Consider the following 14,232-nt stretch of genomic DNA (forward strand, 5'->3'; position numbering starts at 1 on the left):
ATTCTAGTAATGACATGTGGGTACAAAAAAATGTTGTAATGATTCTCAAATAATATATAAGAGATTCAAACCCACGTTACAAAACCAAACATGTGTAGTCACAAGTCTGAAACATCAGAGTAAAGACCGAAAAAAAAACCAAATCGGCGATTTAGACGAATCCTAAAATCCAAAACCACAAGCTGCTGGTTGCTAAAGAAACACCCACCAGAGCCTCAACCACCATAAGCAAGACTCCAAATCAACCTTAGATATTTTGAGTCTCCACCAAGATTTATAAAATGCCACACCACATGTATCTGTATATATTATTCTCGGTTAATTCATTATTTTTCTTTACCTTTGAACACAATAAAGAGCAATTATTGTTGTGGTAAGCAATTAACAGTGGCGCCAGGAAATTTCGCCTTGAAGACAAGATTAAAAGACCACTTTGAATCGTTGACTTAGGAATAGACATTCGAAATTGTGTTCACATGTATGTGGGTCAGTGTGTGTAATAATACTATATTCTGGAGACAAAACGAATAATTAGAAGAAATTATATAATATTTTGTCGACAGTAAGAAACTATGTCGTCATCAGTTATAGGCTTCCTATCAAAACTGGAGTATATTATATTAACACATTGATTTGTTTTAGACTGATTTATAGAACTATGTATCATGTTATAATCGGATCGGATTAGTCAAAGGGTCAAATATAGATATCTTTGTTTACGTTTGCATAAATATATTAGACCTGATAGCAAATATTTTTGTTTATATATCTTTAAATCGTAAGTTAGGCCAAACATATCGATAAAGTTTGTCACAGTATCTCTATAAAGTAGTATATAATTACATTTTCAGAATGCAATAAGTCAAGTCTTATTGTCTTGGTGTGCACTGTAATTACAAAACGTTCTGTCGGTTTCAGACGCAAGAGAAGCAAACATACAACTTACATCCTCAGCCGTCGATCTAAATACCAAAACCCAAATGTTCACGTTACTGAGCACTCACTAATCACTACTATAACGTAAACGATAATGATCTATTTATCCAAAACTCATTACTTTAAGTGGAAGCTCACTTTTTCACGTCCATGCTGTCTGTGCATACGTCATTGCGATGACATCATCGTCAAAGTCCTCTTCGTTCACACGTGATGTTGAAGCACCTTCGTAGTATCTACCCTGCACTTGCTTGTCATAAGTAGTAAATGTTATTAAATCTTATCTCTTAATTATATTTCTTTACAAAGTTAAAATCTTAAATTATAAATAAAAGACCATTCCTATCTTTGTCTAGCCTTCTTCACCTGCACTCTCTCTCTCCTTTATTGTTTCTATTGTTAAAAAAAAAGAATGAATCCCTCTCAAAGCCCTAGCCCTAATTTCACGTTCTTATCCGATGAAAACTCTATTTATTCTGTCATGGATAATTATGATTTTTCCAATTTGATGTTCAGTGTTGGTGAAGGAGGCAGCAATGGTTTAATCCAGGAGGAAACTTCATCTCCGACAACCATCGTTACCGGCGAAAGCGGGGGATCCGGCAGCGCATTTACGACGTTGAGGAAAAAGGAATCAACGTGAGTTTTAGTTATATTTGTAAGCTAGATTTTTAACCAAATATATTAATATATATGGTTTATTTTTAGTAGTCTCGATTGCAAAAATAGGGGAAGTAAAGATGGAGAGACGAAGGAGATGGGCCATCGAGTTGCTATTAGAACGAGATCAAAGATTGATGTGATGGATGATGGTTATAAGTGGAGGAAGTATGGGAAGAAATCTGTCAAGAACAACACTAACAAGAGGTAATCATTTAATTAGAAATAAATACCATTTGATTTAGTTGTTGATTTATATTATCTTAATTAATTGTTTTAAAATGATCATATCGTTGTTTGAGCATTTTCTGTCACCGTCTTGTAATTCTTCTAAGGTTTATAGATAACCACTAGCTAGATCATATAGTGATTTGAATACTGTCTAATGGTCCTATATTATTTACCAAACCACTTGTATTAAAATACAGATTCCATATGCATCCTTGTGTATACATGTCTTGTTTATATATACATAGCCTTCTGATTGGTTAGTGGTGGATTGACTAATCCATGTGCAATCATAATCATTCATCATAAAGATCTTATCTTGACTCATATATCTTAGGAGAAACAAAACAAATCTCCAATTTGTATCTTGGATACATAATTTGGAGATCAATTAAAGACCCTTCGGTTATATAGTTTAATAGTGGATACTTGTAAAAGTAATCAAAACTAATAGACGGTGAATAAATGAATGTGATTATGTCTACAGGAACTACTACAAATGCTCAAGTGAAGGTTGCATGGTGAAGAAGAGGGTAGAGAGAGATGGTGAAAATGCAGCTTATGTGATTACAACCTATGAAGGAGTCCATAACCATGAGAGTCCATCACACGTCTATTACAGTGACATGGTTTTTGATCATGATAATTGGAAGCAACACTCTCTTCTTCAATCTATCCAAACATTTCCACCATGTTGAGATTATTAGATATCTAATCATTAAAATTTTCGCTGTGTATTGGTTGGTTCTGAATGTTTTAATGATGTGAATGGTTATGAAACATCTTGTGGTTATCAAAATATCAATGTATATATTGTTTTTAATTTGCAGTGTTGTGTTTATAAATGCTAAAATAGGTTTGGAATAGGCCCTTAATGAGTTTTCTCATGTGGGTGTTATTCACGGATACAAATCAAACCAAGTATATATTCTATGAATTATATGTAACCGTGGTACGTAAGTGATCTCTTCTGGTAGTGAAAGTTTTAAGAAAAAAATCACATGATTGCATTAACTCGATTTTCACTTGGGTAGTATATGTATATTTGAAAATAACAAGGAAGTGTGGACTGAAACTCAGATTAATCTATTAGAGTTTGTGAATAATCTTTATTAGTTGAGGTCTACGGCTAATATTTTCATTGATTTAAACATTTATTAGCTTAAAAAGAGTAAACCAATATTATTTCTGTAATTAGCATAGACTAAGCATATATACTAAACGCGTGTGTGGAATATAAAACCAGATGACAAAATTTTACCTCGGTTGAAAAGCCTATCTGCGGTAACAACTTTTACGCGCCAGCGAGGTCAACGATTACGGTTAACAATAACATAACTACGGACTATAACGGATTTGGTTTAACCGGTTTGATTAGGATCCGGTTTGTTATAACCCGGTAAATAAAACCGAACCGATGTGATCTTCTACATTTTAGCAAGTTAAACAGAAAAGGAAGTCGTTTCATTTAGTTCTTCTTCCGCCAAAGCCTGTCTACATTTAACGCTATGATTGGTTCCTTTTGAAATGGCAAATGGTATTTGAATCTGAATTGTTTACTAACATTATCAGTGATTACATTTCATCATGTGAGCTTTGTTTGGTGACTTTCTCAGCTGTTTTGTGAACTACTTCTCCTACAACACCACCTGCTAGTTTTGCAGACTCTTCAATAGCTTCTTTGCTTACTTCAAGGCTCCTTGTCGCCGCCTCTTTCACTTTCTCTCCTTTATCTTCTCCTCCTTCTCTGTCCTTGTTGTTTTTGTCGCTGTTGCTTCTGAAACTATCACAACAAAGCAACACACATGAGCATTAAGATCAACCATGACTATAGATACTATAGTATATGAATGGTTGTTTGTTTGTTTGTTTACTCAAGATTTGGAGGGTAAAGCTTCATCTGGATCTTCTGCATTGCGCTTTGAATCAATTCCCAAGAACTTGGTGGAAACTTCTTGCCAAAAATCCCACATATGATCTTTAAAAGCGAAGACGGATTCTCTTCTTTCCTGGCGACACCCTCATCTGAAGATACTGGTGAAATCCCCCAAGAGATGATCAAGATGAAGAATAAGAATGAGAAACAAAATCTGATTCTTCTTGATTCCTTCATGTCTATATGTTCAGAGAAAGCAAGAAAGGGGTCAAAAGGAAATGATAGAAGAGAGAAAGAGAGAGAGAGAGTTGGTGCCATGTTTCTAGCATCAAGAGAAGCAGAACAAACACATTTTGGTTTTGAACGGTTCTTGCGTTAACACCTACATTGACTTTTGAAGCTAATCTGACTTTTAATTAGTTAAACATTATTACATTAAAAAAACTAATCGTGTCAGTTTTTGGTGCTATGTTTCGATTTTTTCTGTTCGGTTCCTCAGTTCCGGATAAATGTGCCCAGCTAACTACTAGCTAGTATTGAATCTGCCTACAAGTGATCAACCTCTAATCCAATTCTGAGGCAGTTAAGTTTCTTAATCGTTCCTTATCTGAAAAAAGTATATTTATACAAACTGAATCCAGAATAAAATATGTTGCGACTCTCGGAGTTCTTGCTGGCCTTTGACTTCTGTTTACCCTGTTGAAACGCCTGCATCTTCTGCTTCTTCCTCCTTCTTTCTCTGCTTTTGACATCAATCTTTAACTTCGCCTTCACTTTTGGTGATTTCTTCTCCAAGTAAATACTGCCAGAGAGAATCCACACATTCAATAAGACATAGAGATTCAGATTATACTTGCAAAAAGTAAGAGATGCTTGTGTTACTGTCTGTGGGGACTATAGGGCCTTGCATAGACATTGATACGCCAGCTGCATGCAACTCCGTGAGAAGCGGTGTAATTAATTGTAAGGTGGTTTGGGAGAAAGAAGCTAGGTTTTATGTACGATCTTGTGTAACAAGGTAAGTAGGGTTGTGTAACAAGCTATTTTGGCAAATTGCTAAATTTGTAAAAATTGATTAATTAAGCTCTTTCCTTCTTTTTTGTTATTTATATTAAAAATGGAAGATTACCAATTCCTATATATATATTTTTTGGAAGTGTGTATAAAAGGGTTTATAAACTTACTTAGATGGTGAAAAGATGTGTCTACTTCATTTTGGAATTATTTGTTTAGGCCTAAAGATGTGTCTGATCCACATGGACCCTTCTAAAATCTTCAAACCAAACCATTACCACACAAGCATACAGTCCTTAGACAGCCCTCTCTATCTTGTACTCTCCATGAAATTTACTTAACAGCCCTTCCTTCCTCTTCTATGTCCTCTTCTTTGCTCTTGGATTAAGGGCATTTTGTGGTTTTTCTTGTTTGGGGAGTTTAGGTTCTCTTCTCTCTTCTCTGTTGTTATTAGAGGAAAAGAGAGAAAGAAAGTCTGTTGGTTGATCTTATTCTCTACGGCACATCTTTTTCATGAGAAAGAATTGAAATAATGTACCATGGGTTGATTCCTTGAGTCAGAAGAAACTGCGAACTAAGAGTTCAAACTTTGTAGTATGTCAGAAAAGAAGAAAGATCTTTTGTCCTCAGCCATAAAGAGAACTAGTGAATAGTTTTTCTATTCTTTTGAGGATTGCTCTGTTTCTCCGGCGAGGACGGGGCGGTGGCGCTTAGAGTGACTCGAGGAGAGGAGATGGAGAGTGATCGGACGGTTGAGGATGAGGTGTAGAGAGAGATCGAAGGGTGAGCAAGTGATAATAATCTTGAAGATGAACGGCGGAGAGAGATAAGAGAGTGGTGAAGAAGCGGCGGTGGTTGAGAGGGGATGGAGAGTGTAACTCTCCATCGTTGTCCTATCATGTTATTGTTAATTCCCAGTTTTCACCGGACAACAAAGGAGATTGAGTTTATTTTTCTGTTTGACGTTTCTCCGTTTACATGCTTAAGTACAAACGAATCATCATCATGTCTGAACGACACATACTAACATAAGAGAGTGATGCTTGTGGAGCTAACTTACTTAAGAGTTATTATTGTTAAGTTAGACATTCAAATCATGTTCCTCACTTCTCTATTTCTATCGCCATAGTTTATCTTTTAACAAACCACCCTCTCATGGCCTCATCAAATTTTGTTTATAAGATTGTCTGATTCTCTAGTTGCAAAATGGTTTCAATACCAACTTCTGGTGAGTTCAATAAGAATGGTGTTGTAAGCTAAACCAAGTGCAGCTAAAATGCCTGGAACACCTGATGTTACACTCATAGCTAAGAAAGCTCATAAGAGAGCAAAAGGAGAGAGATTGGATAGCTTTGACTACACACTCTGACATCCATGTCACAACACCGAGTTTTGTGAGCTAAAGTCATTGTCTAGGTGGTAAAGTCACCGTCCTAAACCGGATGGGTGTGCTGCTGTGGCAGCTGTACCTGTGAGATCAAATCCTACTATCTTGAATGTCTTTCTGACGGGAGCTACATAGAAGTAGGAGAGACCCAAATCTGCAACCACTATTAGAAACCCACCAACACAACATGAACATGTTCTGTGTTCTGAACGACATAGACATAATGATTATGCCAAGGACAATCAGAAGGCAAGCGGCTGCCAAATTCATGAAGATGGTTGCAGTTTTAATCGCTCTCGTCTGCATGTCTCAAACCTTCTTACACTTATCATTGTCTAGTTGCTAAAGTCCGATTAACTATTTGGGTCCGACAAGCAATGATTGAAATAAATTGCGTATGAACCAATAACATGATTTTCGTTGGAGATCATGCATTTTTATAATTTGTAATATGTTAATAAGTTTTGAAAAAATAAAATCTTAAGTAATATGGTATATATATTAATTTAATTTTACATAATTAAAATGTTTAATTTTGAGGTTTCTTTAAGGGTTATATGTAAATGAAAAATAAATAATTCATAAGAAAAGCATATGCAAATTTTGTGCAGAAAATAAGAGGAAATCGTGAAAAAAAAAAGCTAGAACAAAATATGTATCTTTCAATAGATGACCTTAGCCCAATAAGCTAAGTCAAATGGATATTGTTTTAGCAGAAGGGATGAGTTCATAATCGAAAAGTTGTTGAATGAAACACGAATGAGCCATGTAGATAAACATTTCACTTTGCTGGTAGTGGGAATAGGAGTGATGGTTAAATAAGTTTGAAATTGATACGTCATTTGAGTAGTACATGTGTTAAAAATTAAAACAATTTGAAGACATATGCTTATGTATATTACTTCACAAAACAATTAGGACATTGTCATTCATATTTGATTTCACAAAAGAAACTTATAGTAAATTTGTTTAACTATACATTTAAATTCATTGTATCCATTGAATTTCTTATTGCAGCTACCTACAGTGGGTAGTATGAAATTAAATAATTATTGGAAGTATGAACGAAACAATGAATTTTTTTTGGGAATTTCAGAAAAGTGTATGAGTCAATTTTAAAAGTAACGAATTAAAAACATGATGTATAAAAAGTCTTAAACATGCAGAAAATAGAATAAAGCCCATTAATATTAGGCTTATCGGGCTTGAAAAGTATCAACGTACGTATGGCGCTAATATTACATTTCATCATGTGAGGTTTGTTTGGTAACTTAATTTCTCGGCTGTTTTGTGAACTACTTCCTACAACAACACCACCTGCTAGTGGTGCCATGTTTCTAGCATCAAGAGAAGCAGAACAAACACACACTGTTAGGTTTGAAAGGTTCCTGCGTATCTCTCTGCCTTTTAATTAGTTAAAAGTTAAAACATTACATTAAAAGACGGTTTAATAAGTTTAAACATTACATAAAAAGACTAATTCAGCTTTTTCGGTTTGGCAGAGTTCTTCCTTCCGGATAATGTGTAGTGATCAGTCCTCTAATCCAAAATCTGAGACAGTTAAGTTTCTTAATCGTTCCTTAAACTGAAAAAAAGTATAACTAACTATACAAACTGAATCCACAAAATAAACATGTAAAGAAGACTGTTTCTTATAAGAATATATATCTCTCTCAGACTCCTTTCAGTGTTTCAGTTCCATCTCTTGGAGTTCTTGCTGGCCTTTGACTTCTGTTTCGCCTGTTGAAACGCCTGCATCTTCTGCTTCTTCCTCGCTTCTTTCTCTGCTTTTGACATCTTTGACTTCGCCTTCACTTTCGGTGCTTTCTCTTCTAGCTCCGCTTCTCTCTCCACCGCCTTTGCTCTAGCTTCCAGGTTCTTCTCCAAGTAATACTGCCCCAACAGAGAGAATATCCACACATTCAATAAGACAACATTCAAACAAAAGTAAGAGATGTGGGGGACTCTTTCTTACATTGTAGTCTCCGGCGTAATCTTCCAAACAACCATCTTCAACTTCTATCACTCTGTTAACAATCTGTTTGATGAAGTACCGGTCGTGTGAGACTGCAATAACTGTGCCTTGGTACTCGTTTATCGCTTCCTCGAGCATCTCTTTAGAAGGAATGTCCAAGTGATTGGTCGGTTCATCCAAAACAAGCACATTCGAAGGCGTCACCATGAATTTGCAGAAAGCAAGACGCGCTTTCTCGCCACCGCTCAAAAGAGAGACTTTCCGATCAAGCATGTCTGCTTTGAAGTTGCACCGTCCTAGAAGACCTTTTACATCATCACTTCTCCAGTCTTCCGCAGCTTCACAAACCGTTTCAAGAACTGTCTTATCCAAATCAAGAACCTCAGCCTAACCAAAAAAAAAAAACAAAACCATGTCAAGAAAGAAACTAACAAACCTAATCTTTATTTGTTTAAGTGAAAACAAACCTGGTTCTGTTCAAAGTAGTTTGGTAATACATTGTGCTCTCCAAGTATAACTTCACCTTTGGTTGGCTTCTCTAAACCCATTATAAGCTTCAGCAACGTGCTTTTGCCACACCCGTTGGGGCCAATGATAGCAATCTTCTCTCCTCTCTCTATCGCTAGATTCGCCTTCTTGAACAGCATCTTATCCTCAAAACCAAAATCAACGTTCTTAACCGTGACTACAGATCTCCCACTAGTCCCACGCTCCGGAAACCTGATCTTCATCTGCTTCCTCTGGAAAGGCTTCTCTATAAGCTCCTGCTCTTGCAGCTTCTCTAGTTTCTATCACCAAAAAAAGAGGGAAACATAAGCACAAACTTGCTAATCACGGCAATGATCAGCTTTGCTTGCTAACCTTTTCTGCAGTGGAAGCACGGCCAGAGTTTGCACCAGCACCGAGCCTAGCGATTAAGTCCTTAGTTGATTCGATCTCTTTCTGCTGCTTCTCCCAAGCTGCGTTCTGAGTTTCGATCCACTCTGCTTTGGAGATGACGTACTGCGAGTAGTTGCCTTCGAATGTCCTGGAGACACCCATCTCGGTTTCGACGATTTTGGTGCAGAGCTGGTCGAGGAAGGCTCTGTCGTGTGAGATGATGACCATGGGAACCTCTTGCTTTTGCAAATAGCCTTCGAGCCATTCGATGGTGTCGAGATCCAAATGGTTTGTAGGTTCATCGAGTAGCAGCAAATCAGGATCCTACTCATAGAAACACACACAATATGCATTAGCTTCTAGTTGAGAGTTTGAATTCAGTCATTCATTTCATACATGAATATTTAATCTACAAATCTGATATTTATTAATCCGAATAATGTGAATTTCTGATTTTAAAGCCGAATTAGCCGAAAAACAGGAACCGAAACCAAATTTAGGATATTAACCGGTTCCCAACTTTGTCACCCAATCCGAACCAAAAACCAAAATAACCAAACTGAAACCAAGTTTCCTAAATATCCATACCGAAGAAAACAAAACCAAAATAGACCGAACCGATACCCAAAATGCACCGAACAGATACAAAACCAAAATAGACCGAACCGATACCCAAAATGCACATTAGCTTCCAGTTGGGAGTCTGAATTCAATCAAATATTTACTCCGAAATTTTTTTTCCCGAAAACCCGAAAGAAACTGAAATTTAATTCTTAAAATCCAAAATTTCTTATTTTTAAACCGAAAAACCGGAACCAGAAACTAAATTCTGGATATTAACCGGTTCCCAACTTTGTTACAACCGAAAACCGAAATAACTGAACCAAAATTCGAACGGATCCTATATCTCTAGAACCGAACGAATACCCAAAATGCCCCAGGCCTACACACAATCTACCCAAGCTCGTAAACATAAACCTTCTTCCACTGTGTGACTATTATGTATGCTCATACCTGAAGCAGAATCTTCCCAAGCGACATCCTCATCTGCCACCCACCACTAAACGAAGCCACAAGCCTATCAGCATCCTCCGCCGCAAACCCCAGCTCCGGCATCAGCCTACTAATCTTCGCATCAACACTATCCAAACTCACAGCCTGAGCCCTCCTCTGCAGCAAATCAAACTCATCAAGCAACCTCCCCATGAGCTCCAAATCATCAACCGAACCCTCAATAGCCTTCTGAACTCTCTCGAGCTTATCAGCAACCTCCATCTCCTCCTTGAAGGCGCTCATGAACTCCTCCTTAACCGTCCTGCTCATCGACACCTCGAACTCCTGGCTCAAAAAGGCCACTTTCATGTTGGGCCGGGCCTTGATCACGTGGCCCGAGTCTGGCTCTTCTTGGCCCGTTATGATTCGAAGCTGCGTCGTTTTGCCCGCGCCGTTGACGCCGACTAAGCCTACTTTCTCGCCGCGCTTCACCTCCCAGGAGACGTCTTTGAGGACGGTGAGGCCTTTGTAGGTTTTGCTTATGTTCTCGAGCTTGACGCCGGAGGAGACGCCGGAGGAGGAGTTTTTTCCGTTGTTTCGTTTGCGGTCGGAGTCTTGTTGGGACGTTGGGGTGGAGAAGAGTGATTCGACGTCGTTTTGTTGCTCTTTTACGGGGGCGATTGTGGAGAGTTGGGATGATCTGATTGTGGCGGAGGTTTCGCGCCTAGGGGTTGGAAAGGAGGAGACTTTGATGAAGTTTGGAGATGGGCGGAGGCCGCCGGGGAAGAGAGTGGAGCGGAGGTTGATGGTGTGGAGGTTCGTGGATAAACCCATGATTGAAAGTTTGGATCTCGGGAGAGAATCTTGCTCTACTGAATCGAGATGGAGCAGAGGAAGAAACTCTCTGGGCGAGCGAGAGAGAGAGAGTGTGGTTTGATAAAGAGGTTTCTTCTATCTAAATGGTTCTGTGTGAGCCAAGAGATATTTTATTTTATTGTATTCGTTTAATTAGATTTATTTTGTGTGGTTTGTTTTTGGTTTGCGTATTTCTTTTGTTCCTTTTTCTTTCTATATATTCCAAATATACATATCATTATCATAAATATAAAATTAATGTTGTCAAAAAAACTAATAGAAAATATATAGCAAAACCTATAATTAAAAAGATTTAGCATCCTAAGACTATCTCATTATTTTTTTTTAAATAGAATAATTCTATTTTCTACTCTAAAATATTAACTGTATAACAGATTTAAATTACACTTCAATAGTATTCTATTTTATGGTGAGAGTGATAAATACACAAAAAATGAATTACTCAATAAATATAATAAATGTATATTTTACTCTATTATAAAGTATAAAATAGAGTTGGGTTTGAGCTTTTTTATTCTAAATTCTATTTTAGAATGAAATTAGTATTTCTTAGTAAATTTTAAATATACATCATTATCATCGATATAAATTCAATAGAAGATAACAAAAGTATGTCAATAATACAAAAGTCACAACAACAACAAAGAAATAACAAGAAAAATATTGTATGTGGTTGTGAGAGAAGATGGTTGAAGATAACACTGCGTATTGCGTAATCCGGTGAAGTTTCCTCTTTGTGGTTCACATCACTCCTTTGAACAATTCACACTTCTCATGATCTGCCACTTGTCCAACTGCAGCACCAAACAACGTAAGCTGCTATGTGGATGCCATTAAGCCACCAATGTTTCTTGTCTTCAAAGGGTATTAGTATTACTATATAATTTCCAGAACGTTAGAAAGTTTGAATAATTTTACTATTTTGAGATAAAGGATATGATGCGATCAATTAAAAATATTCGACATCTATATATTTATATATCATGCAATCAGCTGACAACATTCAACATCAAACACTAAGTTATGTTAATCGCCTCCATGATTATATCTGACCAAACAAAGTCCTTAATTTATAAACTAGTTCAAGACTTTTGTAGTTATTGAATGGACACAGATTGATAAATAGTCGGCTAATGTTTGATTTTTGTACTTGTGGCTTTTCTTTTCTGTCATGTGATCAGATTTTTTTTTTCAAGTAGTGGAGTATGTGTAAATCACTAGTTCTCTAGGAAGAGAAAAAAAAATACGAAACACCAAAAATCGAGTTTTGATACTAATTTGCTTAATATATATTTTTAAATATCAGATTAGATTTGATAATTATTTTGCCAGCCTTCCAATCTAATATAGACCAAGTAAATTTGTGCGTGTCCCAGTGAATGGCCTTATGATAATTTAAGCTTACCTTTTTCGACAAGAAAGTACAGAAAGAAAATATTTGATATGTTGGTGTAACATTGTAGTCGTTACCACTCAATCGCGCTGTGATTTTGCTGTATTAAAGGTTTGCATACCTTCCTTTATCAGATTTATATATTTCTCTTTATTTACCATCTTTCTTGCTCCAAATATCATCTTCTTTAAAATAACAAGAAAGGCTCTCTTCTCTCTACAGCTTTGATCATATGGAAGATCAAAAGGAGGTTTAAATCTCTCAAACCCCATCTTCTCTTTTCTTGTCTAAACTCTTATGTTTTTGAACTAGTCTCTGATAGATCGATATAATGAATATTTGTTGAGTTAAACCATGTTTTGCGTGTCTTAAATATCACAATCTCAATTGATCTTAGGAGGTTTTCTTTTGTTTACCTCAAAACCAAAGTTTTTGAATATGTGGAGATTTTTTATTGACAGAACAAGAACTCGCCATGGCTATCAGTACCACAGTTTGGAGACTGGGATCAGAAAGGAGGGCCCGTTCCTGATTACTCAATGGATTTCTCAAAGATCAGAGAGATGAGGAAACAACACAAGAGAGATCCTTCTCGAGCCAGTCTTGGCAATGAACAAGACTTCATTAACCCATTTCACAATCAACCTACTTCGGTTGATAAAACTAAGACTAAGCTCACAACTGTCCACAGTGACAACAACATAACAAACAATGAGTTCCCTCACCACCAGCGACATCCTCCATCTGTAAGATCACTTGCTTCTTTTTAAGTTATGTTGCTATCTTGAGTTGAATGATTGATTGTGTGTTTTAGATTAACTTTGCCCCATTGTTATGTTATAGGATCTAACTTTGTAGCACTTTATTTTGGTTATGCATTGTTTGTTCTTGTTAGTTGATCATGTGCTCTAACTTTAATTTTCAATTTTAACTTTCATTTTTCTTGATGTGAATGTATATGATCTGGATGATATTGATTGTCTTGAAACCGGTAGGTAGGGTGTTTTAATTTGGTTAGGTTGGGAAATCTAACTTTGTAGCTTTGTATGGTTAGATTTTGAGTCACACATTGTTTGTTCTGGTTTACCTTTTTCTATAAAACTTCACATTTTTTGTTAGGTTCTGACTGAGTTTTTGTCTATGAAATGGATGATTGTGTTTGTGGACTCTAGCTATGTGTATTCATTTGATGTGGGCCTTGACTTCTTTGGTTGGTTAGATTATGAAATGGCTAGTTCTAGCAATTTGGTAACTGTGGTCCTTCAGTGTTTGGTATAGTCAGTTGCTTGATGCTATTTATTACACATTATATTAATACCACACCAAACTTCATAAATTAGATTTTGAGGTTTTATTAGATATGGAGTTGTATTGGGTATGATTGAGTTTATATTGTTAGAGAATCACATCAAAGGAATACAATATGGGTAAGGATTATATTTTTTATTCATCCAGAATGATAATAAGGTGAGAGTTAATTTAAATCAAAGTAATATAGTTGCTGTGATGGATAGTTTCTTTCAATCAAAGTAAAGCATAACCCTTTATGAGAAAGATGTGGCTTTTATTTCTTGTACCTACCATGTGAACTGACATAGATATATAGTTCCTTTTTGGGGATACGACACTCTTAATCTTACGTGTAAATATCATGTATATGTGACTTTGGAACAGACGAGGAGAGGAATCTTCAGCTGCTTCAACTGCTGCGTTAAAGCTTGACGCTATTTCGTAACAGTGAGTCAGAGACAATGAGGAGATGTGTTTCACTTATTTATAATAATGAAGTAAGAAATGAGAAATGGGAGTGACACCTTTTTACATACATTCCTGCGAAAGCAGCAGCGTTAATCAAGTTTATGTGCTGTTTACTGTTATCTTACAATTCTCTAACTAATGTAGCTTTCTTTCTTTAGAGATTGGTAACTTTTCAATATTGTGATACATACTACGATGCATTTATATAAAAAGATAAGTCGTGTTTACTGAATGTGTGTGCCATTTAACAGTCGCAC

The 14,232-nt window shown here is 36.4% G+C and overlaps 4 protein-coding genes across 6 annotated transcripts; 2 read left to right on the forward strand and 2 right to left on the reverse strand.

Moving 5' to 3' along the window:
- The first annotated feature begins 1,298 nt into the window (after positions 1 to 1,298).
- On the forward strand, positions 1,299 to 2,637 carry WRKY51 (probable WRKY transcription factor 51). Of its 3 annotated transcripts, none has more exons than XM_009132228.2 (3): positions 1,299 to 1,575; positions 1,666 to 1,803; positions 2,312 to 2,637. In XM_009132228.2, exons 1-3 carry the CDS (start codon positions 1,349 to 1,351, stop codon positions 2,520 to 2,522), a joined length of 576 nt encoding a protein of 191 aa, XP_009130476.1. In that variant the 5' UTR covers positions 1,299 to 1,348; the 3' UTR covers positions 2,523 to 2,637. The 3 variants fall into 3 exon arrangements, with proteins under 3 accessions (XP_009130476.1, XP_009130475.1, NP_001288926.1); XM_009132227.2 differs by having other exon boundaries at positions 1,301 to 1,575; positions 1,648 to 1,803; positions 2,312 to 2,633; NM_001301997.1 differs by having other exon boundaries at positions 1,349 to 1,575; positions 1,645 to 1,803; positions 2,312 to 2,522.
- Positions 2,638 to 3,266: 629 nt separating this feature from the next.
- On the reverse strand, positions 3,267 to 4,057 carry LOC103855261. The gene is made up of 2 exons (XM_018656334.2): positions 3,699 to 4,057; positions 3,267 to 3,607 (listed from the first exon to the last, which is right to left on the reverse strand). Exons 1-2 carry the CDS (start codon positions 4,016 to 4,018, stop codon positions 3,400 to 3,402), a joined length of 528 nt encoding a protein of 175 aa, XP_018511850.1. The 5' UTR covers positions 4,019 to 4,057; the 3' UTR covers positions 3,267 to 3,399.
- A 3,565-nt stretch (positions 4,058 to 7,622) lies between these two features.
- LOC103855262 (ABC transporter F family member 5) lies at positions 7,623 to 10,912 on the reverse strand. Its single transcript, XM_009132230.3, has 5 exons — positions 9,970 to 10,912; positions 8,938 to 9,279; positions 8,544 to 8,864; positions 8,077 to 8,463; positions 7,623 to 7,994 (listed from the first exon to the last, which is right to left on the reverse strand). The coding sequence occupies exons 1-5, from the start codon at positions 10,780 to 10,782 to the stop codon at positions 7,794 to 7,796; spliced, it is 2,064 nt and encodes a 687-aa protein (XP_009130478.1). The 5' UTR covers positions 10,783 to 10,912; the 3' UTR covers positions 7,623 to 7,793.
- A 1,307-nt stretch (positions 10,913 to 12,219) lies between these two features.
- LOC103855263 lies at positions 12,220 to 14,207 on the forward strand. Its single transcript, XM_009132231.3, has 3 exons — positions 12,220 to 12,467; positions 12,679 to 12,963; positions 13,892 to 14,207. Exons 1-3 carry the CDS (start codon positions 12,450 to 12,452, stop codon positions 13,937 to 13,939), a joined length of 351 nt encoding a protein of 116 aa, XP_009130479.1. The 5' UTR covers positions 12,220 to 12,449; the 3' UTR covers positions 13,940 to 14,207.
- The last annotated feature ends 25 nt before the right edge of the window (positions 14,208 to 14,232 follow it).

The sequence above is a fragment of the Brassica rapa genome, chromosome A02 (assembly GCF_000309985.2).
Source record: "Brassica rapa cultivar Chiifu-401-42 chromosome A02, CAAS_Brap_v3.01, whole genome shotgun sequence".
NCBI lineage: Eukaryota > Viridiplantae > Streptophyta > Magnoliopsida > Brassicales > Brassicaceae > Brassica > Brassica rapa.